Here is a 28,000-nt window from a genome sequence, read left to right as displayed (position 1 = left end):
TTCCCACACCTCCATAAATTCCTTTATTTGCTTACACATATTACATCTCATGACACATACATACAGTAGAGGACATTTCATACGTCAAATGATAGGTTTCTAATGTCTGAATGACACTGATGGGATAAAGTACACAGTGCATTATTTGGTATCTCACAAAGGATCCTTGAAGGAAAAGTAAGGTGCCATTTTTTTGTATCGCTGGAGGCAGAACTGTTGGTGTAACCACCCATGTAAATGTGTGCTGCAGGAAAAATGAGGTAAATGCTTGAATCATTAAAACATATCACTTGGGGGTTGATTCAGTAAATGTTTTTTTTTTTTTTTTTTTGCACAGTTTTGGCTCCAGTAATCACAACAGCACCTCGCTTCACCTCAAGCAGCAGAAGAGGAGTTTCCAGGTAGTCCCAAAGCCATTCTGATAGGATTAAGTGCCTTTGATTGATGCCCCGTTGATTAGAGGAGATGACATTGCGTAACAGGAAGTTGAGAGCTTGCCTTTGCACCCAGGAGGGACATTGCTAAAAGTGTTTCAGAAAGTCCACAGGGGTGGGGGTGGGGGGGGGGGTTGTGCTGTCAACTCAGATGCCTGACCAGATCAAGTTCACTTCAGGCTTGCATGGAGACGAGTTGTGCGGAGATTCACACTGAGTTGACATCAAACAGTCAGTTATTGCGTGATTCATCACTCTGTTGCATCAGCGAAGAACGAAGCCCGTATCGTCGTACAATCGATGCTGTAGCTACATCTGCCATATTTCAAACACAAGTTGCCCGCGCGTGCATTTAAGGTTTTGGTAGCCTGGTTTACCTCCTCTGTAAGAAGGGTATTTAAAGTCTAAAGCTGTGTGGATCTCAAACGCTGGCTGGCAATCAAATCAAATCCCATCAAATCTTCTTACAGGAGAGGTAGATCTACTGTGCCCTGTTGCCTGACTCTCTTGCCTCCTTAGAAGAAACAAAGGTTGCTTTCACTGTGCGTCCTTCAAATCACTTTTATGCTTCACATATTCTTAAGTTTACACAATTTACAGTTTACAAATGCTATGCAATTAACTATATACATATGCAATCGTGCACTTTTAACAGGAGTTATCTTTTTTGAATTGACACGGAATTGTAATTTTTGCTCTAAACATAATTATTATGTATATTACCTTTATTTATTTTTTCCAGGTCATTGGACATAAATATAACAGGTGTTTTCCAAAGCTGACAATAAAGTTTTCACATTTTGTCGCCCTCTCTCAGAGCTCGCCTCAAACCCTCCAATCCATGAAGACAGTTCAAGTACAAAATTCTCAGACAAAGAATCAAAAAAATACATCTGCATGTAGATAGATTGCATATTAAAATAAATATACTTTCCCACGACTCATCGGCGCCCTTTGAGGTAAGAGAACGTCAGCCCTTATTTGGTTGAGTGTTATCACTCGCTGTAGCATCTGAGCTTCATGGTTTGTTACGCAGCATTAACAGATGATTCAGTTTTCAAGGAATTCATTCCACAACTCTACTTTAACTGTTCACCAAAAAAAAAAAAAAAAAAGCTGAGCTGTAACCCAGATCCCTGTTAAGTACAAAGTTACATGGTTATTGTGCCTGCCTGCCCTTCATTCATGGCCTGCCACTGCCAAAACAGCGGCAGCTAAGTGCATTGTGCAACTATAGTACTACTATACTGTGTGTGTGACTGAACCCTGTGTGAAAACTATCGCTTTGGCATGTATACACCCCACATGCAGCCCCCTATTTCAGCTTTTTATATTTTTATATTAAGAGTTTGTACCTTTTTAGCTTGACCTGGAACATTTGTTTACATCTTATGAGCATATCCAACAATGGTCTCAAACCACACATGTAAGAAATGTTTCGAGAGTTGCTACGCTAGGGAAATATCTGTTGTCCATGTATATGTTGGGTTTCAATTGTTCATGGCAGAGGAAGCTTCAAACACATCACGTCCTCTGAGTCATCTCTCACAGTCAGAGTCTCCGACATTGCTTCCTGGTGATGTTTCCCTCCTTGGATTGTTGACTACACTAGACTAAAGTTAGGCTAGACTGAACCAGGCCAGACCAAACAAGGCTGGACTGGACTGCACCAGAGCAGAGAGCGCCTAACCGGAGAGAACTATGCCAGTGTAGATCAGACCAGACCAAACTAGCCCAGTCAACTAGACTAGTTGTCTAGACCAGAAGAGGCTAGCGTAGCCTAGATTAGTCCTAACCAGACCGCACAAATCCAGATCCAGAAGCGCCAGAGGAACTTAGCAGATGGTGCAGGTCTTTGACTTCCCCGTCTCGCCTCCTCCAGCTAGATAAACACAGAAATAAAGAAAAAAGATGCATTGATATGGTACGATCCTTCAATCAGGCCATTAACTGGACCAACAGACACAGATAAAGTTTTCTTTTTACCTTTCTTGGCTTCCTCTTCTTCCAGTTTCTTCTTCTCATCCTCAATGGCCTTCATCTTTGCGTTGTATACCTCAGCCAGCTCGTTCCAGTGTGCCCTGTTGTTGTTCAGGCCATCAAACATGGGCTGGATCTCTTTGTGGAACCTGGAGAACTCCTGATGAACGAAAGAAAACACACTGGATGGAAGCCTATGTTGTTCACATGGCAGGACGCACATGCAGAGGGGAGAAGAAATTTTGTTTTGCAAATACATGGTATGCCTCCACAGGGTCCACAGGGACGACAGACACATGTGCACTGTTACGGATGTGTGTGTTCTTGTCCAAATACCATCCTGACACACTGACAAACAGCTAACAGACATTCCCTCTGTGGCCAGCCGGGTTCAACAGGTTCATATCTGTACATCCTCACGGCTGAAGCTACTTCAACATGTCCTTAAAGCTCATAATGAGGCTGTAAACTTATTGAACTCAAGCTCATTTTGACAGGTTTTTTTCCTTTATAAATTAGACTGAAGTGTGAATGCAGGTTTGTGTTATTATTCAGCTCTCAGCTTCACCTTTTTGACACAGTCAAATGAGTATTTAATGCACAGCTGGGGCTTAAAAATGAATGTTATTACCTTGAAAATGGAAGTCACACTTTAAACTATGGAGTAAGGTTAATGACTCGGTTATTTTTACAGTTGAACTGATACTCTCTGAAAGTATCAAAGTCGATTAAATTGAACGGAATCACAACAACTTGTGGACAGATTATGGTTTTTATGGTGCTTTGCTTCGCTTTGCCAAAAATCTAAATCACACAGAAGCTGGATTAAATCATTACACCCCTCTTAAAGTGTGGGTATGTTTAAATTCTAGCAGTTGCAGATTTGTTGCAACACTGAGTGCAGGCCAGAATCCAAAAATCCAAATGTCTTTTTTCATGCCTTGAGATCCATCTTTAAACCATCGCCTCCCCTTCCTTGTTCAGAACACTTTTTCTGAGGAAAAACGGTGGAGCTGTGCAGTGCAAGAGCTGTTCGTTACCTTGTATACAAAGGAGCACACAAAGTCGATGAAACCGCACTGCATCTTGGGCAGCTGTTCGGCACAGTTTCTGTCCATCATGGGCTGAGCGGGACAGAGGAGAGAGTTTCAGATCACAAACAATCCTGAGAGAGCTAAAGAAATAAATAAATCATGCCAAATGAAGGCACAGGATGCTTACAATTGGTTGCTGGTCCAAAACACTTCGCTCCAAATCTCCTTGCTCCCAGAATTCAGCAGCGACCATCAGAGCCACCTGGAGAGGGACGGACAGACAAACACAGGAACAAAGAATGATACAGGGACATAAGTGACAAATATAGAACAGAGAGGGCATTTTCCTAGAAGCATTATTTTCAGTCCATTCCAACCAACCAACAGTAGTTACAGTTAGTAGTATGAAGCTTGTTTTTGACCTACTGTAAAGCTATTCATATATATGTAAACTGAGTGTTATCCTGCCTGTCCTCAGTCATCTGGTCTTAGCAGAACAAACTACATGAGGAATGACTCCTGTGCATTCTGTGTGTTGATATACTTCACAGTGTATTCTTTTATCAGCCTGTGTGAAAGGCCGTGCAGGCCACCCACCTTGCTCTGTACCTCCCAGGGTTTGGTGATAGCTGACAAGTCACAACCTGTCATCATCATGGCCCTGCAGGTGAGAGAGAGGCAGTCAGGGGACAGAAGATGACTCTCTGCCACTGGTGCTGATGGCTTGCTAGGGTCTGTTGTTGCAGAAAGCTTCTCGCAAATATATATTTCAAACTGGACAGAGTTTCCTCAAGAGCTGCACTATCTTCTGCTTGAATCGGATACATACATGATGATTTCCTTCCTGGTGGGGTTGTTGGAGACGAAGCCAATGGCCTCTTTTTCATCTGTCATCGGCTCTGTGGCATTCACAATGTTCTGGAACATGGTTCTCTTTCTGTGTGGATGAGACGAGATGGTCAACTGAGCTATCTGATTCCAGAGCGTGCTCAGTCAGTCAAAAGAGGGACACAGACAAACACTGACAGAGTGCAGCGTTTCAGAAAACCTACTTGAAGTAAAGGGCCAGGTCAGTGGCGATGATGCAGACGTCAAACAAGTGCTGCACATGCTCAAACTGGCGCTTCTGGAGGTTGCAGAAGATGTTCAGGCTCTGCGAGAGACAGTGAGGAGTGGTCAAAGCGTTAAGTACACCATTTCAGTCAGACATTTCTTCATTTATTGTCCATGAACGTGCCGTACCTCGTCAGCCATGAGCACCTTGCTGAACTCCAAATGGTGCCTCTCCATGATGGAGGAGCCATGAAGTTTAGCCAGAGGAGATGCACTCCTGCAAAATTCAAAAGGATTTTAAAATAAATTGACATTACACATTAACTTCCTCCATGCACAAAACAAAATATCTGGACTTGCTTTGTCTGGTAGAGGTTGTTGGTCCCCCTGTGGTCGATATCGTGGCAGAAAGCAGCAGCCACCATGGCAAAGGCATCTAGATCAGAGTAGTACTTCCTCAGCCTCCCTGTCTGTGGCCGGAAGAGACAAATCCTGGATTATTATTCAAGGTATGTGTGGTATAGATTGTGACCTTCTAGAAAAAAGCATGATCTGCTTGTGTGAACTACATCTTATAGACGCTGCAGTTGCAATTTTGAATCCTGCTCCTGTTAATCTGGAAGCTCTAGTGTTTCGTGTGGAGGCAGTGGATGCTGTGCAGCCGTTACCTGCAGCAGGCAGAACATGGTGTGGCCTACGTTGAAGCCGTGCCTCCAGTTGTGGTAGGTGATGGCACGGTAGCCCTTCCTCACTGTGTACATCCATTTGGTCAGGGTCTGATTTGAGAGAAGGGGAGGGAGGGAGGGAGGGAGGGTGGATTCACAGAACATACCACATGAGACTTGTCGTGTTTATTTTTCAGAAATCCTAATAAAATTCCAGATTTTCGCAGAAAACAAACTCGCATATTCTCCGGATACTAAGGACCATTTGCACCACCTGCACCATTAAGAGCATCCAGTTACATTCAGATGACTCACCTCTGCTGGAACTTTAAACTTCTCAATGACTCCGAGCTCAAAGAACATGCGAATGCCGGCTTTGATGAGGTCAAACTCGGTGACGGGGAAGTCGCTGAAGGAGAACAGGTACAGGCTCTCTCCGTTGACATTGTCAGCTGGCGGGCAGGTTCCTTTCTGAACAAAAACACAAGACATCCATGAATGATTTAATACTCGACAAGAGCAGACGACTGCATGATTACAATGTCTCAAGATAGTCCCAAAAAGTTCTCTCATTCATACATTTATTTGGTTTGCTGGTGCTTTGACAAGTGCGGAATAATCTTATGTAAGTGTCCTGAAGATTTAAACAAAACATACCAACAGTTTGTACATCTCTTTCTGGTCGCAGTCTTCAGGCTCTGCGTCAAACTTCTCTTTGGTGTTCTGGTGACAAAGGAGAGAACAATCACTTATAGCAGCATTTACATTCAACCCATGGACATGCAAAATGTTTTAAAACACTTCAGACAAGTGCTGCAAGCTGTAACCTTGTACACCACAGCGCCATCATCCACAATGTTGCAGAATGGATAAGTGATCCACCAGACCTTTCATTAGTCCCCTAATGGCTGCTATTGGAGGACTGCTACTCAAAAAAGTATTTGCAGTGGATTAACCTCTGACTCCTGCTTGAGTGGCCTGTTAAGGAAATGCTGAGAAATATCAAAGGGGAAAGGAAACATGGAGGACAATCACGTCGATACTGACCAGAATGGACTGCATCTCATCTTTGGTGCATCTGGTCTGGTACATGAGCATCTCCTGGGCGATATCTTTCCTGTGCTCCATGCGGTTCAGCTTGTCGTAGGTGTCGCAGTTCAGCACCGACCAGCCCAGGAACTGTGTCAGGGCCTGATACAGATGAGAGTGAGGAAGAATGAGAGAGAGGAGACACCTCCAAACAGGAGGCACCAGAGCTGCAAACCCCTCATATCACCCTGATGTATCTCTAATTTTAGCTGTCATTAATTAAGATAATGAATGCACTGAGTGGCAAATATTTCTCGATGCTTTTCCTCACTTAACACATGGGTGGATCTACAGCAGTCTAAATATCTCAAAGCATTATAAAGTTACTGCTGTTTTAGGACCTCTCCTTCATTAACATGCACAGTTATGCTGCAACAGGCTCCAAAATCAGAACAAATCTTTCCTTTCATGGAGGAAACCTGCAGTGCATAGTGTGTCTACACACAGACAGACACAAAATCCCACAATATCACATAGTGTATGACAGGAGATAAAAGGAGAGCACGCTGCTGACCTCAGTGATCTGCTCGTCATGCTCGTCAAACGGTTTCCCATCTTTCCTGTTGAAGAAAGTGGCGATGCCCACAATTTCTTCCTTCTTGTTGACAATGGGAAGCGACAGGACGTTTTTGATGACAAAACCTGTTTCATCCACAGCCTCTTTCTGGGAGACAGTGAAATATAATATTTAAACCACACATTAAGTTTTAAAGCCAAGCTCCATTCTCCTTGAATTCAGGCATCAACACAGTAGGATATTTACAGCCTTAATGTGTGTAAATATACTAAAACTGATACAGATGTGTATTCTATTGTGTGCATAGGTGAAATCAGTGGGGGACATCGTGGTGGCTATGCACAATTCCTACATGTGGATAGACAGTGAACGTCTCCTCACCTGGAAGGTGAAGAAATCATCTGCAGCCACGTTCATCATGTTGCAAATCTGCAGGCAGTAATATGAAAAACATTAAACTCTGGTATTCAAAGTACTGCAATCCGCATACCACTCGCTTCTTTCCTCCACAAAAATGAGAGTTTGCCCGCGTTAGATGTCATTTCTCTGTGCCGATTCCATTTTCAGTCTTTCATAATTCTAGTGATTCTGGTAATGAGGTGCCCTGCAGCAGCTGCGAGAAACTTACAAAGCCATTCTCTGCCACGTAGGTCGGTAGTCCGCTAACCAGAGCCCAGTGGTCTGCAGGCGGGCCGCTGAAAAGAGAAACATATAGTGCTGTGAGCTGGAGAGAGCAAATTATTCCAGGAGAAGCAAGTGAAACAGTGATGACTCTCTTGCATTATATTGCCTCTGCAGTAAACATACCCAAACAGCAGCTTATCAGAAAAGCCCAGATCAGCACGAATGCTTCATGAATTTCAGAATATGATGCCTCTATTTTCTTAGCTTTACATTTTCTTAATTTGTAGGACTTATTAGGACTTTTATTTTGAAATGACGTTTCATAACGTCAACAATACTCCCCGTCACTGAAACCGTTCTGTTCTGATGCTGCATTTTGAAATGTACTGTGTTGGTCTGATTTGTAGCTAATGCTGCTCACGGTATGACTTTGATTTCTTCTTTGGCTTCCAGGAGGTAGTCAATGATCTTGTAAAAGATGACTTCCTGCACAAAAGGCACACATCTGTTAGAAATTATTGATCATCCTCTAACTCAGTGAGACAATAGAAAAGTTAGACAACAGAAAAGATGAAGAGAATAGGGTTTAAAGTAATACAAAACTGAATAAATGAGGAGAAAAATGAGTTTATTACCCTGCCGTCTGGCGTTTTTGGTCCTTTATAGGGTTCCACGTCTCCCAGTTTCACCGGCCATTCATCATAGAATTCCTGCAGGGGGGAAAAACACAGAGGATAACAGTTTTAAGTTATTTTTCCCCGTAGCCATGAATGCTATTCAATCCTGTCTATAAAATGAAATCTATTCTGCAAAACCAACCTTCTCTTTGGTCATGTCCAACAGACCCACTGAGTATCGCTCGCATTGCAGATAGGTCCTTACAGTGTAGAGCGCTTTGTGGAACTGTCTCTCAATGTCTGTCAACTCTTCAAACACTTTACTGGCCGACCAGAGCAGCACCTGCAAGCCATGAGTGCAGGTAATTAAAAGTTTAGCAACACATCACACATTCATTGAGCATTAGACCAACAGGTAGCTAACGGGAGGTTTACCTGACTCCTTCTGGACTCCACATTGAACATGTAGGCTGTGTAATGCTGCAGGGCGATGACTTGAGCAAAGTTCATGTACTTGTGGAAGAGCTAAGGACCAAATCAGATTAGAGGTTTCATTTATACACAACAGTAGATTAAACTTTTCTAGAGCACAAACAGGCTCCATTTCCCCCAGCAGAGATACGATTTATCATATTAAGTGAATGAAAAAGGAATAATATGGTGGGTGCGTCCTCAGAATACTGCTCACAGATGAGGATTTGACATCAGTAAATACTCACTTAAACAAGGTTCAATCAATGTTTGGCTCATCCTTACACATATTACACACCTTATGCATGTGATTCACAGAGAAATACCTTTCATAGTTAGAAATCTTCCAGTACACTTGCCATTAACAAACCTTTTGATGATAAATCAAGTAAATATGAGTCTGTTCAACTTAAATACTGCAGTTTACATTTTGAGGATGCCAGATATTTACCCAGCAGAGATAATATGTACAGAAAAAGAGGTGCAAACAATCGTCCTCTCTCTGTCGATAGATCCCTCGCACAGAGAACGCAGAGATATCAGGCATTGTAATGCATGTTAGCGGTGACAGTCTTTGCCCTGGGCTGGCCATCATTTCCACCAATCCTCTCCTTAGATCTCTTTACTCTCTGTTTTTCAGCTTCAGTATAACTGAGAATTAAACTCAATAGCCTGTAAAAACATCATTTCCATCTGACCCAGTTCAATCTTTTTGTAACTGTGCCTCAGTGTGAGTTTATAGCCTCTGAATAATAAGAGACAGGAGTGAATGCTCTCTGTTACAGACTACAGAGATAACACATTCCCAGTTAAATCATTATGCCTTTTTTCCCCAAGTTGAATGCTCAAAAGCAACCGCAGCAAGGCAGTCAAGTCTGATTGGCTCCCACTGACATAATGGGAGTGTTTTGCACCCTACTGATGAGATGTAATTACAGCAATAATCTTTATTTAGTTGCAAATTTCAAATGGCAGAGTGCAGCCTTTTTTAAAGTAGCAGACAAGCAATTATGACTATCAGGAACTGAAAATTCCTGCAAAATAGTGTGTATTTTAGCTGCTTAAGACCAGGAAGACTTTGTAATGATACAATAATGGTCAGATTTAGGTTTACTGTATGAGACAGTCTGTGTCCGCCATGCATGAGAGTGTCCAGAACACAACCCTCATCCAGCTCACTGTAAATCACTACTGATACGAGTGAACGGACACGTTTAAATGTGTCTTACCGTCTCATCCTCTGCAGAGAAGGTATCAGCTCCTATTTTGTTTAGTGCCATGACGACTCCAAGGCACTCTTTGTCAGCCACCAGAGGGAACGTGAGCATGCATTTCGTCTTGTATCCAGTCTGTTTGTCCACAAAGTCACAGAACTTTTTATTCTGCATTGAGAGAGAGAGGGAAAAAAAGTTCAAGTTTGGCAGAAAACAAAGGTTGGATTAAAAAAAACAAACAAAAAACATCACTGACACACAACACATTCACCGTTTTTCATTTCATTCTGTGCAGGTCAGTGTTGTTTTCTGTCTGTCAGCTTGAAAGATTCATTTTCACAATGTATCAAATGCTGATACATTTTTCAAAGACAGGGCAGCACGTGGACTGCTCTTTTAAATAAATAAACTATGATTTGGTATTGATTTGATCACCAATATTCTATTATTGGCTACGCTTGGCTGAGTTCACAACGTGGGTGTGCGTAGCTTCAGATTCTTCAGATTTTGATAATTGGACTGATGCAACTGAACTGAACACATGACAATAATCTTAAGAAAAGATCTTATCTGACATGATAAATCATTTAATGCTAAATAAAACCTTTTCCCTACTTATGTCTGATCACTTATTCTGCATGACTGATATATTTCAATGACAATATTTGAAGATATTTTCAAAGCAAATATTGCAAGAGCCTCATCGTGTATGTTAGGTATTAAATAAATCCAGAGATATAAAACAAAGCAACGACAAAAGAAACTCTGTGCACTTAATCACACAGGTGGTGGTATGTTGCTAATCTGCACAAATTATAATGAAACTACGATTTCTTTAGAGGCTTATTTGTGCAGCTTCAGTCCAGCAAATTGCCTTCAGGCAACAAATTTAAGTTTACAGCACTGAATTTAAGTCAGTTCAGCTCTTTTTAACCACCCACCAAGCCCACAGAAGCAATGTTCTCTACTAATAAACTCTCATCTCCACATCATTTTTTGACAGCTTCACAGTCACGCACACACAACCTTCTAGGAAAGCGCGCGCCCTACAGAGCGCGCGGACTGCGCTGCCTCTCACCGCTGATACGTCGGGAATGTTTTGCGGCTTTTTGGACTGTGCGGTGAAACCGACAATCCCCATGTCGAGAGGGAACACAATCTCAGCCTGCGGATGGACCACGTTGGCCTCGTACTTGGACGTTGGCGTCACGTCAAAGAGGGAAGTGGCGAGCTCAGGTATTCCGTTCCTGGCCCGGCACAGGTAAAAACTGACCCTGTCGGCCTGAATGATCAGGGCGACCCTCTGCAACACTTTGTGAAGGGACTGTTCCATCGGCCCCTGTTTCTGGAGCTCCTGGACCAGCTCGAAGATGATGGCGGCCTCTTGGACAGAGTTCACATCCTTGAAGGAAGCGGTGTCTTTGACGTCGACGGGCGCGGAAAAGGCGGCGGACAGGGCCTCCGCGCGCACCTTCTTATCAAAGTATTCTTTGGCGAACTGCGGGTTGTTCTCCAGGTATTTCTCCACGCTGTCCTTGTCTGCCATTTTGAACTGATGAACTGTTGTTTTTCTCTGTGTGGTCCCGTTGTCTTTCTCACAGAAGCATCACCTTGCAGGGACGTGTAGGAACGCAGAGCCTACAGGGTCGTTTGGATCAGTAGCATCCGTTTGTGCATCCTCTTCCGCGGTCCCCGAGGGAGTCTCTAACACATCCCGTGTCCTCCGATGGACAGAACAGGACAGGAGTGAGGCTTAGAGGCTGAAAGGATCAAAGTGGCCGCTAATTAATGTGACGTCACCACATTAAAACCCCTGTCCTAAGCGCCCTTAACCCGCAAATCCCCACGCTGATCATTTTATATCAGGCTATCCTCCCCATCTGAGGGCAGAGGAGGCAGGGAGCGAGGCTGCTCTCAGATCAGATGCCAGGGATGCGTGGGGCCACATGAGGAGAGGATGGGATCAGGACCATGGGGAAATGACCAGAAGACCAACAGTTGTCCTGCCTCATTGGTTCAGGGGGGTTTCACAAGCCCCTTTATCCCCTGTGCATGAAACACACACCAGGACACCTTAAAGACACTTGGTCCAAACACCACCTGCTGAGTTGTGGAGGCTCAGGTGCCTTCGACGTTTGCTGAACAGGGCTGCTACAGTTCTCTGGAACCCGGTGATTCACACCAGCCTGTTCCAGTTAAGCAGTTCCATTAATGTGTCATCCCTGTTTTTAAATGTATTTAAAGGGACATGATATCAGCTTTCCCAGCCTCAAATAACCTCCAAGTGAGCCAACCCTACATCACCACTGTTCTATCCCTGTTGTTGTTGTTGTTAGGAAGTACCTAAATAGTGTCTGCTGCTGGCAGTGATGGTGCTCAGAGCCATAATGGTCGCCTATCTAATGCTCTAAATGTTTAGGGCCTACCTGTGTGCTCTAATTAAACCACCATCATCGTGGAGGTATCAGTCAGAGAACTGGAAATTGGCCAATTAGTGAGACCTGGATGTCTGAGAACAAGGCCCTAAACAAAGATGGCAGCTATTATTAACTAAGTGCACTGTCTGGTTAGCTGTTGGCAGGCTGCGAAGACAAGGAGTTCTCCACTATTTTTTGCTGCGTGGATTAAGGCGAGCTTATCAAGGGAGAACTACAAAAGGTGTGTGTGGGTGTGTGGATGTGAGGTGTCATGGAAATAGAAAAGAGCAGCCTGTTGCACAGTAGGGGAAACTGGTCGGACGAGGACAGACGGATGAGACAGCCAAATGTGATGATGACCATGATGAATAAGGAGATATTCCTGATAGCCAATTGCAGTGTTTGATCGATGATGTCTTCCTAAGGAGTATTTTTGCTATTGTGTCAGTTTTTATCAAATGTATGTACTCAAAAAAAGTGATTTTTATTCATTTTGTGTGTTTTGGGCACCTGTACGATGTAACTTTTACTCAATCGACTGCAGAAAATGTATTTCTAAAGGTTGCTAGCGTTAGCTAACATTAGCCACCATACGTTTCTGGTCATTCCAGGCCACATGGAGCTGTATCACCAGAACACATAAGTGCATTGAACTGAGCACTTTGCTCTATTGCTTAAGAATTCAGCTTTTCATTTCTAAGAGGGACAATGTGACATATGGTCTTGCACAGGTGCATAGTCTCACTTTAGAGAACAGAAAAGTTCCCAAACTTTTCCTAAGTTACAGCTCTTCTGTTACATTAAACTAAAACTAATCAGCCGGTAAAAATGCCTCAAGTGATGTAATAAATCAAGTAATTACCAGTTTATAAACTACACCAGCACAATCTATTTCAATCCGATACAATCACCCTGCAGCAATACCATCTTTGTTGCCAGTGTTGATTCAAGTCTTTGGCACCTCAGGCCGGCGGTGTTGTCTGATTGGATTGCATTATATTAGGTTTGTGGACTAAGTACTCACTTTGACTAAATCGCCCTCTTCAAAGCCCAAAACCCAGATGAAGCAGTGCATTCAGCCACCTTTTGCCCAAATCTCAATTTTATAGGGGATCATTTGGGATTTTGAGTGAGTTTTACACCCCAGCAAACAAGAATCTGACTCCTGCTTTAAGCCTGACATATCATTTACCACTATACTACCCGAAAACCAGTGAAACATACATCGATTCTTGGCCAATTTTCACGATTATGAAATGTTGCGCAGCCTCTGGCCAAATTCCAGCCGCTATTATTTCTGCTGAAAATGACTGATTGCGCTGTTTTCAACTGGCCAGGCCCGTGGTTATGCAAGCTGCAGATGTTTGGCAGCGCTGTGCTCTTTTATTCAGCCGAGCCCTCAGAGGACCGGTTACATGATCTCAGTGCAAAACAACAGCATCCATTTATAACATTCTGCCACAGTAAATTTAAGTCCGATGAAACACAGACTTGTTTTAGAGAGTACTTCAGTTATTTCTCATAGCTTGCTTGTACTGTGAGTGATGCACATTGTAACATTGGAATAAAACTGACACAAGTAGTTTGACCCTGGGGTGTGGGAAAACAGCATGTTTTTTTTAACTAGGAAAGAAAGAGGTTCTTGTATATGAGATTACATCAGCTTTAGCTCAGTAGTCACAGCTCACAGTACTTTCACCGGTGCTACAAACACCATCAGAAATATCCAGAATCAATGCCTGATTGATCCCTTAAATGACAACAGTGCTCAGAAAGGCTGGGATAGATTTCATTGATGAGATCGCATTATTCCATTGTCACCATGCGGCGTTTGGAACTGCAGACTTTGTGCTGAGACAAAAGTGATGATTATCTCTCTTTCACATTGATTAATTTCTGTTGCAAGTGGACTTGAGCACCCTGTCAGCTGTTTATACAAACACAGTGCTGGTAGTTACAACCGAGTCCCCTGACAGCATAATGAAGTCAATATCTGATGCAATAATATGGAAGCGTGCAAGCTTTATTTAGGATGTTTTATTTCAGTATATTCTAGTAATAAGAGAGGAGAAAGAGCTGAAATGTGCATCTAGTGAAATCCAACTTTTCTGCATAGAAGAGGGAGCGCAGGCCATGCAGCAGAAACATTCCACTCAGATTTGCAACACTAAAGCTGTAACTTCTTGCAAAAACCACCACTCACTACTTTGTGTTCTCAGTGTGCGTGCCTAAATGTGTTTGTATCTACACATGCATCGTATAGCTCCTTCCAGATGTTCTTGGCTTTGCTGGTGGTTGTTTTCATAAGCCCAAGTGCTCCTCAACAGTTCTGACAGGAAAGCACATTTTTGGGGAGGGGGTATGGAGGGGCGGCCGGCCAAATGTGCATAACACACAAATCAATAGGACCGGGTCCTGCAGTTATGTAAATGTTTGTCCAATGGAAGGCAAGCTAGAAATGGGGAGAGCAGGGGAGGGTCAGATCTCCAGAAGTCATTGTGCAACACTCGCCAACTGTATATAAGGCCACAAAGTGACAGGAAAGCAGAGGATCTCTGTGAGCTGTCCACATTTTGATAACCAGGTATGCATCGTCAGTGGAGCTGTGTTTTTACTAAGTGAATGATTGGTGCTGCTGCAAAATATCCTTTTCTTTCAATCATTTCAATTCCTTTACTCAAAGTGGGTTTTTTGTGACAAATAGCTTGTAGCATATAGGGAAACATTTTGTAGAATTACATTACACTTCGCTTGACTTGAAGACCTGAATGGAAATGTGCTGGCAATGTGGCTGACGAATGAGTCGCTGTCCCCTGCTGTGCCTCCTCCTCTCAAACTGTCCCTAACCAACCACTTTTCTTTGTTTCTGTCCATTTTCTTTCCTCTGAGGCAGAATGCTGCGGTACGTTGTGGCTCTCTGCCTCGTGGCTTTGTCCTGGGCACAGGACTGCCAAGTGGCCAACATCCAGGTCATGCAGAACTTTGACAGGACCAGGGTGAGTTGAAAGTATAACTGTTAGAGTTGAGTTCTTAACTTCTAAGATCATATTCACAACCGCTTTGTATTATCTAACATCACTTTTCTCTAAAGGACTGTGTAAATTTAACTGCAGATCTTGGATTTCTTACATCCTATTTCCTCTGTAGCCTCTGTATCCCTGCTTTCACTTGGACTATTCTGGGTTTTGACTTTTAATGAAGAACAGGGTGGTGTGAAGTGGCCTTACAGGTGGATTTCTTTCTCATAGTACGCAGGGACATGGTATGCTGTAGCAAAGAAGGACCCGGAGGGTTTGTTCTTAATTGACAACGTCGTGGCCCAGTTTAATGTGGCAGAAGATGGCACAATGACTGCCACTGCTAAGGGCAGAGTCATCATCCTCAAGTGAGCTCTCTTCTTTCCTCTGAAGTGTTTACCATGCTGAAACCACTATGCTTTCCTTCCTCTGCATTACCTCCATTTTGTCTCATATCTTTGGCAATGTCCTCCTCCCTCTTTGACCTCCAGCAATTGGGAATTGTGTGCCGACATGTTGGCCACCTTTCATGACACCACTGACCCTGCCAAGTTCAGGATGAAGTACTGGGGAGCAGCATCATACCTGCAGACTGGAGGTGAGTGGTGGAACACGTGCTCCTGAACATTTAGAGGACCTCACGTGAATATCTGACTGGAATTTGTTGGTTTTTGGGCACAACAACAGTTTCAAGCCAACGAATGTATGACCAGGCAACTTGTCAAAGGGAGCACTTTGACCTTCAGACAACTGTTTGATTTAATTTAATCATCAACTGCAGCACTTGGTTCTCTGTGACCTCTACCCAGACTGCTGTGTTTTTAACTGGATTATTATCCGAATTATCGCATCAGCTGTTGACTTGATTATGTTACTAAGGGACGCTTTTGTAACTCCCAGCGTCGTGTTTGTATAAACGGTGGACAGAGTCCACTTTAAACAGAAAATAATCAATGCGAAAGAGAGATAGTCACATCTTCTCTAAGCCCAAAGTCTGTCGCCAGTCAGTGATGGTGGGATAACATGTGAGTCAGCCAAAAACACTTCTGCACGTGTATACAAATGACGAGTTCACACATCCCTACAGAGGGGAGTAAAATCTTTTCACTGTTAAAGGGAATTTTACCTCAGTTTGAACTGAAATAGCTGCATCTTGTGAACAAACAAAGACTATTATATGAAAGCATCGAAGCAACTCTGAGACATAAAGAGCTTGTGTGTTGTCCATTGCATGCGAGATTGAAACATGTTCCACAAATCATCAGAGGATGGTTGGTAAAAACTGTCACACCCTTCCCTCTCTCAGATGATGAGCACTGGGTCATCGACACTGACTACGATAACTACGCCGTCCACTACTCCTGCAGAGTAGTCGATGAGGACGGCACTTGCCTGGACAGCTACTCCTTCATATTCTCCCGTCATCCGACCGGTCTGAGGCCGGAGGACCAGCGCGCTGTCCACCAGAAGAAGATTGACCTGTGCCTGCTGGGCAAATACAGACGCGTGGCACACACTGGTGAGTTGAGCTCATGTGTTTATGCAGTGGTTTATTGATCGGTGCCTTTCGTGAGTCAGTGTCATTCGATAAGTGTGAGACACCAGGTGAATGATTGACTGAGTTGTGTAAGTCCTCGTGATCTCTGTCTAACTTGATGAGCTGATAAGATGGACTTTATTCCTTTTAGTAGTAAATCCTAAGTATGACCAGTATTGTTACAGCTGTTATACTTTTATCATATTTTTAAGATATTAAGATACCAGATTTTATTAATCATGTGTTTGTATTTTCATGCTCATATGGTATTTTGCAGTAAGCAACATATTTTCTCTCTTTTCCACTGCAGGCTTCTGTGATAGCAGCTGATCTGTCGACAATCAGAAAGCTTCTTTTTGAAGCCCCCCTCCCCCTGCCGTTCCTCTGGGACTGTTCGCCCCTCTGCTGGTTTTGGACTGAATCCCACCAGAGTCCTCTCTCCTCCACTGACTTTGTCTATCTGAACCGAGAAAGTAGTCCACTCTTCTTTATAAATACACCAAACAATGGTGAACTATAAACTGTCACAATCCACATGACTACACTGTAAATAGAAAGGAAAGATTATTGGTGATGCTGGTTTGTTGTCTTAAATTTGCTCATCAGTAAAGGAGACCCTGCTCTCTGGTTCCGGTGAGAAAACTGCATATATCAGATCCTCAAAAACGTTTGGAGTTTTTCAGGCCAACGTGACAAATAATCGGTTGTGAAAATCAATTTTAAGTGAAGCTGAACTCTTTGCATTACTGCAGCTCTGGAGCATAACCACCATGTTTACTGAAACAAAAACAGGTTCACAAGCCACTGGCTTTACTTTTACACTGAAGGACTTACAGTATCTTGCAGCACAAAAGCAGATATTGCTAAGAAACCTTAATACACACATATATAGTCATGTGCTATAGGCATATTAGTGTGGTTGTCTCTTGATTGTATGATGTATACTTCTTGATCCAGTTTTTGAAATAAAACATTCATACCGAGCAGGCTTGTTCAATTTTTTATCGCCTTGAAATATTTATCTGTATTCCTGGATTGCAAATAATGAATTCATGTTGTCTGACTTTGGATTCGGTCAATCAAAATACATAAAAATCCAAGTACATGCAGTCATCATTTATCAGTGTGCAAATAGAGTACATCAAATAAAAACAACGGCGTCCAATGAGCTTCGAGCAACACCTTCCTATGCTGTAGCTGAGTGCCTAGTACACCAGCTCTAATGGGAAGCTTTAAATGAATATATACATTACATATATGCAGTATGCACATCATTATGTATGAATAACATTTCCATAGAGGCACACTGTTATTGACTTTGACTTGCTGGTAGTGTGTGCAGCTAATAGCACCACAGCACCTTAGCTGTCAGTTTTCTTGACATGCTGTGACGTGGCTCCATGGATGGCAATGTCCATCTGTCTGTTGGTGGTCCAGACTGAACGATCTGGGAGTATTGACTTCACCTGTAGCGCCACCAGCAGGAGAGGGGTTTAAAAAATTGACAAAATGTTTTCTGTATGATACCTGGTTACTTTTTAGATTTAGCTGAATCATTTACAGTGTGAACCATCAGTAAATGTGACACACTGATGATGCTTAATCTGTAGTACAGTTCAATGAACACAAGCCAAGACACACCAAGCTCAACATGAGCACTTATCTCAGCCAGCCAAACTTTTTCCACCAATTTAGCAATTTTTATTTTAGTCTATTTAGTAATTGAGGAAAAGTTTGAAACACTATTGGTCTGAAAGTACACTGATGTGACAAAGCAGACAAACTGTTGCGTTCGAAGGAGATTTACATCTTTATTGCACATTTTATACAGTACAGTGCATGGGAAACAACTTTGGAGCACATGATCAGAATAACACAAAGATAACTTTAAAAACACACAGCAAAATGGACAAAAGTCGGTCAAAAAATGTGATTTTCAGCTTGCACTTTTACATTTTGACACATGATAAAACGACTGCCTAAAAGATGGCAGTATAGCAGTGTCTATCTGTCTTAAGTCTATCTCATCACATTGCCAAGGCTGCAGGCACCTTAACCCCTTTCCCCTGCCATGAGGACCTTCACTAATCCCCTGCCTTAAATAGTTTAGTACAAGGAATTAAGTCATGCAATCTCATTCCAGCCTAACAGGGCTGCAGGCTCGAAAAGTCAAGGTGGAGGTGGGAGCAAGCTTCACTCGAAGGGGGACGAATACACGGACAACCTTGCACCATGTGACCAATTAAGCTCCAGGAGGAAGTGTGTAAGGTCTGGTCGAGTTTAGGCAAATCAAGCTATGCGCTTAGAGGAAGATCTTGGTCATGGTTACAGTCGCACATTTGCAACACACCAGACAGATAAACACTGCCACACTTTGTAATGGAACAAAAAGACTAGGAATGTAATAGGTAAAAACACGGCAGAATAATTAGACGTTTTGTCTAAAATCACCACTGACTATGACTGTGGTGGAGAACACAAAGAAGCTGGAGCATAGAAACATTTTCCCCCGATTAATTTGTCCTTCACCTCAATACTGTCAAAACAGCAAATGACCACTGTTGCGTGGAGGTAAAAGCAATGCAAATATGCCTTCAATACCACACCTGCTGAGTTAAATGTTACACAAAAAGGTACTAATCACTGAAACGAGGAGTGGAGCAACAGTGTGGAACATATGAGGCAAGGTTGTAAACATTCATACAAAACACAATAAGGAGGTACCTCCCATGATGATGCAACAATGGCCGTTATAAATGTACAGTAATACATATTATCATTGGTTACATTTACCGAAGGCAAATAAAAGCTTTCATTAAAACCACAGTAGCTCACTGGTACAAGAAAAACAACCCAAGAATAAATAATTTCATCAAAGGCACACAAAAATAAAATCGAATTCTCTAAGAGCTTCACAACAAGAAAAACACAACTGTGCTACAAGATGAGGCAGGAGGACAGCAGAAATAAACATATGGAGTACAACAGATGTTTTCCAATGAATGATCAGATCAATCTTTGGCCTGATGTACGCCTGAAAAGAATCAAACTTGTTCAATATGAAAGACTTTCAAATAGTTTTAAGGTGATTTAGACACGAAATATGCAGCATTGTAAGAATGTCCCTTGATTCCCATTTATATATATATATATAAAAAAAAAATTCAACTCGTGTATTTACTGACAGTCTAGCTGTCTGGATCTTAATCCACTCTGAGGCAAAAGGAACTATTTGAATATGTCTTGGAGCGAAGCCAAAACGACGATTCACTGCAGCCTGTTGTGGTGATGAAACGATGTTTGTGGAAACTGCACGAACTTTCATGCTTATTGAACGTATCATATATTTGCATCCAGTGATCATTATGACAGCAGGAGTAGTATTTCAAACTAATCACCTTGCATGAGGTCTCAGCCAATTTGCAGCTTTCATCAGCTTTTGGAAATTAAAACAGAGGGCTTGTTGGTAGTCTTCCAAATGAGTTTAAAAATATCTTTTCGCTCACCGTTGATGCTGTGCTTGTGGAATCAGTGTTGTTTTTCAATGTCGAACATGGCGAATGTACTAAAGCCGCCTGGCTGTGGCTGTCAGGTGTTCCTTCCATGCCACGCAGGTGTTTTAACTACGCTGCAGGGGTTTCCTGCAAAGGAAACTGGGATTGAGGCCAGTGGTTCCCGCCCTTTTTGGTGTGTGACCCATTACAAGGACGCAATGTTTGCTTGATACCCAGGATCACACACTGCTTATCAATAGGACTAATATTTCCCCTCCCTTTACTATTTGAAAAATACATTTTTTGCCATCTTGCTACCTGCTCAGGTGCAGAGGGGTCCCTGACACCCAGGCTGGGAACCACTGATCCACACCCTCCTCTAGCTCAGGCAAAGCAGTAGTCGATGTGTGCCAGGAGCTCCCTGTGGCGGCTGGTGGGATAGGGAGCCCGGCACTTTGGGCACTCCAGGAAACTCTCATCCAGGAGGTTGGCGACTTTTGAGGGAGATGTGGGACCGTGAGGGTCATTGATGGTAAGGCGCTCAAACTCCAGGCTGTTGTAGGAGCTGGGCTCTGAGAAACGGGCGTTTGGCGGTTTCTGAAACACACAATATTCCTCTTTGATGCACAGAAACTTTCCAGATTTGGCATTACAGTAAAACCATTAATTACTACTGAACGCATGTAAGAGATACAGTGACCACGTGGTTATGATGTGCAGTAACACTCACAGCAGACTCCAGTTTAGCAATCTGATCTCGGGCCTTGCGGAGCTCCTTCAGCACCTTATGTAACTGGTGCTGCATGCTCTGACGATCAATCTTTTCATTCTCGAAGTCCTTGGCAGAGAGCTGGATCTTAGTCGGGGGAGAAATTTATAAGAGAGGCAGCAAGCCAAGAACTCACTGTACTTAAAATGCACAACTGGGATCAGTATGGATTTCACTGCTTTTAAGAAATCGGAATAGTTACAACTCTATGTGCTGCATGCTACATAACAGGAGTGAGGTGACTCATTCTTTAGACTCATTCTGGGCCGTGAACATTTCATCTGTGTCATTTTTATCTCAGTGTTTGCTTTGAACCCTCACTCCACACAATGCAAAAAGGCTGTGCTGCAGGTTGGGATGATACAGATGTTTTTTTTTGGTTTTACTTGAAGTGCTCATTGAAGCACATTCACGGTGTTACCTGTTGCTCCAGTGCTGCGATTCTCCTCTGTTCTTCATTTTGGCTCAGGAGAGACTTCTGCAGCATATTTACCTGTCAAGGCCAAATTAACAGTAATACAACATTCTGCAATTAAACCTGGAATGAGTTTTTTATTCATTGTCCGATATCTGCTCGTGCATCATGAGTCTTTGATAAAACTTTCAGGGAAGTGCAGGAGACATGGCGGCGAATGCGAGTGTTACCTGCTGAAGAAGGTCAGCAGATCTCTTTCTCTCCTCCTCCAACCTGATGTCCATGCCCTCCAGCTCCACCCTCATCCTGTCTGCCCGCTCAGACGACACCTTCCTCTCCTCGCACACATCATGTCTGGATGTAATCCACAGAAACATTCAGAATAATCCTGTTTAGTTACATCGCACAGTGGAAAAACACTAGTTTGGAACAGATTACCAGCAGTTATTGTGAGCAGGTTCATTTAAAGGGGACCAAGGTCAGTGAAAGAGTTTGTTATTTTTTTGGAGTTGTGTCCCCATCAATCTGCAGTCTGGCCTTATCCAAACACACGCCTGTGTTTGTCTGCGCCAGTCAAATTTAAAGTTAACCCGTTGATCTGAGAGCTGCCTCTGTTCGATTTCTCCAACAGGAGCAGGCTTGCTGTACCTGTTGCTGAGCCGCTCGGCCTGCAGCTGTATCTTGGCCTCCTCTAGCTCTTTGCTCCTCTCTTTGTACTTCCTCAGAAAGGACGACAGCTCGCCGCACTTGTCCTCATAGCTCCTCCGCAGTGCAGACAGTTCCTCCTGGAGCCTCGTGACCTGCTCCTTCTGAGACTGCAGCTCAGCCTGAGCGCTGAGGGACTGCGGAGAAAAAGAAAAGTTAAATTTCAGAATGCGGTGTGCTTTTTGTCTGTCCGTTTCTCTGATTGAGTCCTGCAAATTAATTAGAAAGATGCCTGAATCCAAGGACGAGATGAATTCAACGGGGTTGGTCCAGTTGCATGCAGCGGTAATACAAACGTTTGAACGGAGTGAACGTCAATTAATTTGTCCACAGTTTGAAAAGGAGCCTGCAAGGTGTCTCAGGAATATGAGCCACAAGCAACAAAAAGCAGAATAGAAAAATTAATTAGGGAGTCAATCTTTTTTTTATTTATTAGACAGGAGCAGGAATCCTTACACCTGGAAATTAACTCCATCTCAGTGATCAAATAGTAATTAACTGAAAGCCTGTAGCATTTACCTGTTCCCTCTGCACACCGAGCTCCAGCTGGGCTCTGGTGACTTGATCTTTCTGGCTCTCCAGATCTTTCTGTAACCCCAACATCAACTGCTCATAGTGGCTCTTCAGGTGAACATCCTTTTCTGGAGCTGCTGAGCTGGCAGGAGCTGAGATAAGACGTGTCAGTAAGCAAATTAAGGAGCTAATCTAAGAAGTTCATTGCAATTAAAATGTTACATTTCTGGTACGAAGCATTGTCTGTGTAGAAGATTCATGGAAGGTTTCACCATTTAATTATCAAAGCCGAACAATCCTCAGCACTGCTGCTGCTGTTAATATTTTTAATTCCAGGATTATTACCTTTCTAATCTTCTCATCTCCTTTTCTAGCTCAAAGCCTGTTGCCTTTTCAGTGCTTAATGTTGTGACTAAAATACTAATATCTGAATCAAACTGCATAGCTTTCCCTATATTGCACTTTCCACATTCAGTGCTGTATGTATCAGAGCACAAACTTAAGCGTTTGGTGAGTTCATTTGAATTACTTTAAGACCTGGTGTACTTCTCACCATCCGAAGCGGCCTCTTGCTTGGTTTGTTGCTGCTTTGCCTGGGCCAGCTGCTGCTCTAGCTCCAGCGTGCGGGCAAGGACGGACTGGACGTAGGCCTCTCTCTGCTGGTCGTAGCTCAGCCACTGCTGGTTCTTCTCAAGAGCCTGGTGGTGAGATGCACAAGTCCTGCACTGACATACTGTTCTCCATGCATTTGGCCATTTGAGCTGGACACTCAAGGGCAAAAAGACTAAGTGTAAAGAAAAGAAACTGCTTTCAGTCATACAAAATAATCAAAATGCTTTGTTCTATCCGAAAAAGTAAATTCCTGATAGTACCTTTTGATACTGACACAAAAATGGGTCCTAGATATTTTGGAAAGATTAATTGATGAACTTCACGGAATGATTGCTTTCCCCCGGCGCTGAGCAGAGTGTAGTGGAATGAAAAGCTTCAAATATAAGGCGGATAAGAAAGCATAGACTGAAATTACAAAACAGGCACGCAGAAACACACACAGTAAATCACTGCCTGGACTCACGTCTCTCAGCTGATCTTGTACCAAAGCCAGGTCTGCAGGAGGTGCATGTCCATTCTGTCGAGAGAAAAACATTTCTTTTTGAAATAAACCCAACACTGTTGGATTCAACACTTCTGTCTGATCTAGCGGCCACAGAATGAGGCTTTATTTTCAGTCACACTGGTCTCTAAATTAAACAAACTGGATTGAATTAGCAAGTCCTAATAATGAAAAATCTATGCTCTGCTGTCTGCCACTGGGCCTCTTTTGTTTCTGTACATAATTATTCTACACAGTGCTGTGGACTTGAAGATGATGGTTGTCTACAATGCAATTTGGGACATCTACATGCTGCTTCTTCAGAGACATGGCCACAGGACCCATGCCACTCTCACTCAGGCCAGTTCCTCGACGTCCATCCCGAGAAGACAGTCAGTCATCTCATAACTCTGTGACCTCACCCTGAGGTCTACGTGTCTGATCCCATCCAGCGTTTAAGCAGAGCAGCAGACATGGAAATGATCACCTCTGCGCTAAGGCTCAGTGAGCTCCTCCATTACCAGACAAGCATCATGAGCTTGTCAACTTTTCCAGATGGACTTAAACGTATGTCCCATAAGCTAAGCCTGCTAATGGCTTTGGTGAAGGCAGGAGCCGGGCAAAGGGTGAGTCAGGGTCTGTTGGTCAGATTATTTCAAGTAACGCGAGAGGAGCTAAGCCAAGGGCTTTGAAAGTGGAGAGCATTCCTGGAAAATTTCCTTTCAGACATACAGGTGAGGAAATCCACTTGCAGTGGCACCAATCAGCATCTGTCACTTTGAGTCTAAAAAGTAGTGACTTTACAACCAAAGCAGGATTTATGCAAACAACCTGAGAGCGTTAAGATTCAAAGACGGTAATTCCAGCTTTGTGGTGACCTTTATGAGGAACAAATACAAGCAAACTTTAAAAAAATAAAAAACAAAACAACAAAAAAACAAAAACCTCTATCTGTATTCCTGAAGGGTTCATTTTAAATATTAAAAGATCTTTGCTTTACATGAGTGATTGCGTAGTACTGTGAGTATTTCTTACCCTTGACAGGATAATTATTAAAATGAAGAACTTAAGACTTTGTATGAACCCTGCTCTCAGCCTGAGCCACGACTGAAACAACAATGTAACTTCAGTGCCGACATTTTTCCTAATACTGTTTTTGTTATTTAGCAACATTGATTACATAATTACATTAATTTGCCGTAAATTTTTCTCATAATAACATAATAGGCGCCTTTAATAAGATTTTAGATGAAACACGTCTTCATCAGATTAAAAAGTCATGTTTTATGCTTTATGTGGGCTGATGAAGGGAGATGCCTTCACTCTACCTGCTTTAGAAGTTTGATTGAGACAGAAGAAAAGCAGGAGCCGTTACACTGAGGCAGAGCTGGGAAAAAACTGGGCGAAAATCAGGAAAATTAGAAGGGCCTGTTTTCTTCTTGGGACAGAGGTTGAATTGCTTTGAGCCGGGCTTCACTCTGGCCCCCAAAAAGCCCTCTGAGTCTTCAGCCATTTGAACTGCTGAAGCCCTTACTTGTGATTTTGCCACCTAAACCTCTGCAGGAGCCGAGGAGAATCCTGATGACCGCTCTCTAAGGGTGTAGCGGGGGCCTGCTGTGCTCAAATCATCAAAGGGCTGACCGGGAATCAGTGCTGCCTTTTGGTCGGGAATGAGAGTCTACAATTGTGAGGGAACTGAACGGCAACCACGGATTCACCAAAGGCAAGGCTTGCATTGATAACTGTGAAAATGATGTTAATCATACAAGTGTGTCTTGGACAAAGGTGATATATTATCTATCAGAAAATTACTGAAAGTGATGTCTGTGTTTACATTTACCACATTTTCATCTGAGCCATGCATCACTCGCACCTTTCATGACAGTAAAGTGTGAAAGTACTGAGGAAAACGATCAGAGGTCACACAGTGCCACCGAGTGGACAGAGGAATAACTGCATGTACACGTCCAAACAAATCTCCTATCATGCAGTTGAGTGTCAGAGTTGAAATGCAATTTAAACCTCTTGAAATGGAGGATATAAATCTTAGGTGCACTGGCTACAGGTGCCACGACGAGCAGAAGAAACTGCCACACCCAATTTTCAGGAAGTTATACATTTGCTTTTCCCTTAAAGCACATTTCTGTTAGACTTTAGTGTGACTGGAGCGGAGGTCAATGAATCACTAAAATGGAATTTGTTTTGTAAAAAAAAATCTTGTCTACTGCATCAGCACTACAGATAAGAAAGAAGAAAATCTCAGAGAAGGAGGATATCAGAAGAGGAGGCTGAGGACACAAAGCTGTTGCAGGATTTAATCATGGGCCAGGAGGGAAGAATATGCTGTCAGAGGAAAAAAAAAAAACTCAGCTAACTTTGTTCATCAGTGATTTCTGACTACAGAGATGTAACTTCGTCCTGTGAATTCTAATTCACGCCTACATTTTTCCCCCCATTTCTCCACATTTTTGTTACCAACAGCCAGACGTAACATTATTAATAATATCTCAGGGCCAGTCATCAATTAACAAACATAGGTTGCTGAATAAGCACTGTAATCATCAAAGTCACATCATTAATACTCCCCATGACCCGCACCAGCTGCGGCAGTTAGTCTGACACATTTTAAAGCCAGCTACATCGTGACAAGACCCCCGATCACATAATTGGTTGTGTGGAAGAGGGGACAAACTTTAACGGCAGTGCCAACTTTCCTGACTAATGAGAGCAGCATAGAGGCTGTGCGCTGGTCAACCTACCACCACCTGTGTTTCCAGGGACTGGCAGCGGGTCGAAACAGTGCCCAGCTGGTTTTTCAGGTTCTCCGTCTCCTGTGACAAGTTCTGGAACAAGATGTCCCTCTGCTCAGCCTCCTTCCTCCGCTGCTCCAGTTGAGCCTGCAGCGATGCCACCACCTGAAATGAACAGCAATATGAAAAGGAACCAACGCCACTGCGATTGATTAATTAATTTTTTAACCTTTGTTTATGCAGAGACAGTTTGCTGAGGATATTTGCTCCTCTCAGAGCAGTTGTCTGCCTCACACAAATGGCATTACATGGCTGGCTGGCAATGCCCACGGAGCAGCTCCGGTTTTAGCTCTTTTGTTGATGAAAGTTAATGAGGAAGAGGCAAGTGTGATTAAATCGAATTATGCAGTCACAATGTCAAATAGCTGATGTTCCATTTACCGGCGTGCCATTTCCAACTTTTAGCCCGGTGCCGCTATCACTAGCTGAAATTAGAAAACGATTTCTGCAACAATAGAAAAAGTGATTTCACAAGGATAAGAACCTCAAATAGATAGCATCCATTTCTCCAGCAGCACCATAAACAGCAAAAGGGCATGAATGCTAATGCACACACAGACCCACTAACGTGAGAGATAGCTGGTTTATAAATATCAAGTGAACAGCATACACACCATGTGTTGGTATGCAGCTTTTGCTGGCTGTCTAAACGTCACTTAGCTGAGCTGCTGTCAAAATGGGTTAGAAGCTATTTCCCCCCAACTGTGTTTGTGGCAGCTCACAGAAACTCTAGCATCGTTTTTTTTTATTTTTTTCCTCCTCTGACAGTTGCCAGTGCAACAAATGTTCACAAGTTGAGGATCACTCTCAAAAAGGACCCAGCTCTAGGTATATCTTCACACCCTGGGCAGAAAACTGCAGCTTCAGCGTGTCCAAATCTGTATTTTTTTATGTGTATGTGTTTACAGAGGACGTCTAGCTTGATTTGTGCTGAGATGTGTCATGTGTTCATACCTCTCCTCCTCTAGCTGTCAGCTGCTGTCTCAGTGTTTCTAGTTCCTGCTCTTTAACAAGCAGCTGCTGATTGTTTCTCTCTCGCAGCGTCTCGAGGGAAAGAATCCTCTGAAATAAATCAGCAGAAGATGCCATACGCACATTCAAAATACAAAAAAACAAACAGGCAAAAGACAGACATGCAGGAGATACTGAGGTTAACCCTGAAATCCCCGAACACAACCAAACAAAGGCTGCCCTCACCTCCAGCAGCTTGCTTTTGTCCGAATCAGGTGGTTTGATGTGCCGTTTGGCCAGTTCATCAATCTTTTTCCTCAGGTGAGTGTTCTCCTTCCTCACTTTCTCCAGCTCTGCCTCAGCTTTTGAGGCAGAGCTGCTGGATTTGAAACCCAGCCTGGTGACGATGGTCTCTTTAGCACCTTTAGATGTCATGGCTGCTTTGTCAGTGTTGAGGAAGTAACACTGGGCGTCTGTGGGGAAAGAAGGCATTCACAGACTGTGGGTTTCAGTTTGGCTGTAATCATTTGAACAATAAATGATCAAATTGAGGGTAAAATTAACAACTTTCAAGCCTTATG

The 28,000-nt window shown here is 43.1% G+C and overlaps 3 protein-coding genes across 4 annotated transcripts; 1 reads left to right on the top strand and 2 right to left on the bottom strand.

Moving 5' to 3' along the window:
• pde6c (phosphodiesterase 6C, cGMP-specific, cone, alpha prime) lies at nucleotides 1-27,886 on the bottom strand. Its single transcript, XM_070990136.1, has 30 exons — nucleotides 27,666-27,886; nucleotides 27,423-27,530; nucleotides 26,418-26,573; nucleotides 23,641-23,694; nucleotides 23,119-23,263; nucleotides 22,572-22,717; nucleotides 21,996-22,189; nucleotides 21,578-21,701; nucleotides 21,354-21,425; nucleotides 9,714-9,866; nucleotides 8,449-8,538; nucleotides 8,216-8,356; nucleotides 8,032-8,106; nucleotides 7,818-7,882; nucleotides 7,401-7,467; nucleotides 7,154-7,201; nucleotides 6,770-6,919; nucleotides 6,214-6,357; nucleotides 5,824-5,889; nucleotides 5,482-5,637; nucleotides 5,170-5,277; nucleotides 4,862-4,971; nucleotides 4,691-4,778; nucleotides 4,501-4,601; nucleotides 4,278-4,385; nucleotides 4,046-4,109; nucleotides 3,636-3,710; nucleotides 3,455-3,538; nucleotides 2,421-2,574; nucleotides 1-2,316 (listed from the first exon to the last, which is right to left on the bottom strand). The coding sequence occupies exons 1-30, from the start codon at nucleotides 27,852-27,854 to the stop codon at nucleotides 2,270-2,272; spliced, it is 3,282 nt and encodes a 1,093-aa protein (XP_070846237.1). The 5' UTR covers nucleotides 27,855-27,886; the 3' UTR covers nucleotides 1-2,269.
• Nucleotides 10,749-17,654, top strand: rbp4 (retinol binding protein 4, plasma). 2 transcript variants are annotated; one of them, XM_070990133.1, is made up of 6 exons: nucleotides 10,749-11,214; nucleotides 15,009-15,111; nucleotides 15,364-15,500; nucleotides 15,624-15,730; nucleotides 16,439-16,651; nucleotides 16,980-17,654. In XM_070990133.1, the coding sequence occupies exons 1-6, from the start codon at nucleotides 11,069-11,071 to the stop codon at nucleotides 16,997-16,999; spliced, it is 726 nt and encodes a 241-aa protein (XP_070846234.1). In that variant the 5' UTR covers nucleotides 10,749-11,068; the 3' UTR covers nucleotides 17,000-17,654. The 2 variants fall into 2 exon arrangements, with proteins under 2 accessions (XP_070846234.1, XP_070846235.1); XM_070990134.1 differs by lacking the exon at nucleotides 10,749-11,214 and adding an exon at nucleotides 14,261-14,699.
• cep55l (centrosomal protein 55 like) lies at nucleotides 19,780-21,135 on the bottom strand. Its single transcript, XM_070990135.1, has 2 exons — nucleotides 20,894-21,135; nucleotides 19,780-20,760 (listed from the first exon to the last, which is right to left on the bottom strand). The coding sequence occupies exons 1-2, from the start codon at nucleotides 20,966-20,968 to the stop codon at nucleotides 20,548-20,550; spliced, it is 288 nt and encodes a 95-aa protein (XP_070846236.1). The 5' UTR covers nucleotides 20,969-21,135; the 3' UTR covers nucleotides 19,780-20,547.
• Nucleotides 27,887-28,000: the final 114 nt, after the last annotated feature.

Source organism: Chaetodon trifascialis, chromosome 21, assembly GCF_039877785.1.
Source record: "Chaetodon trifascialis isolate fChaTrf1 chromosome 21, fChaTrf1.hap1, whole genome shotgun sequence".
In the NCBI taxonomy this organism is placed as follows: Eukaryota; Metazoa; Chordata; class Actinopteri; order Chaetodontiformes; family Chaetodontidae; genus Chaetodon; species Chaetodon trifascialis.
This window is presented reverse-complemented; position numbering and strand designations above follow the sequence as displayed.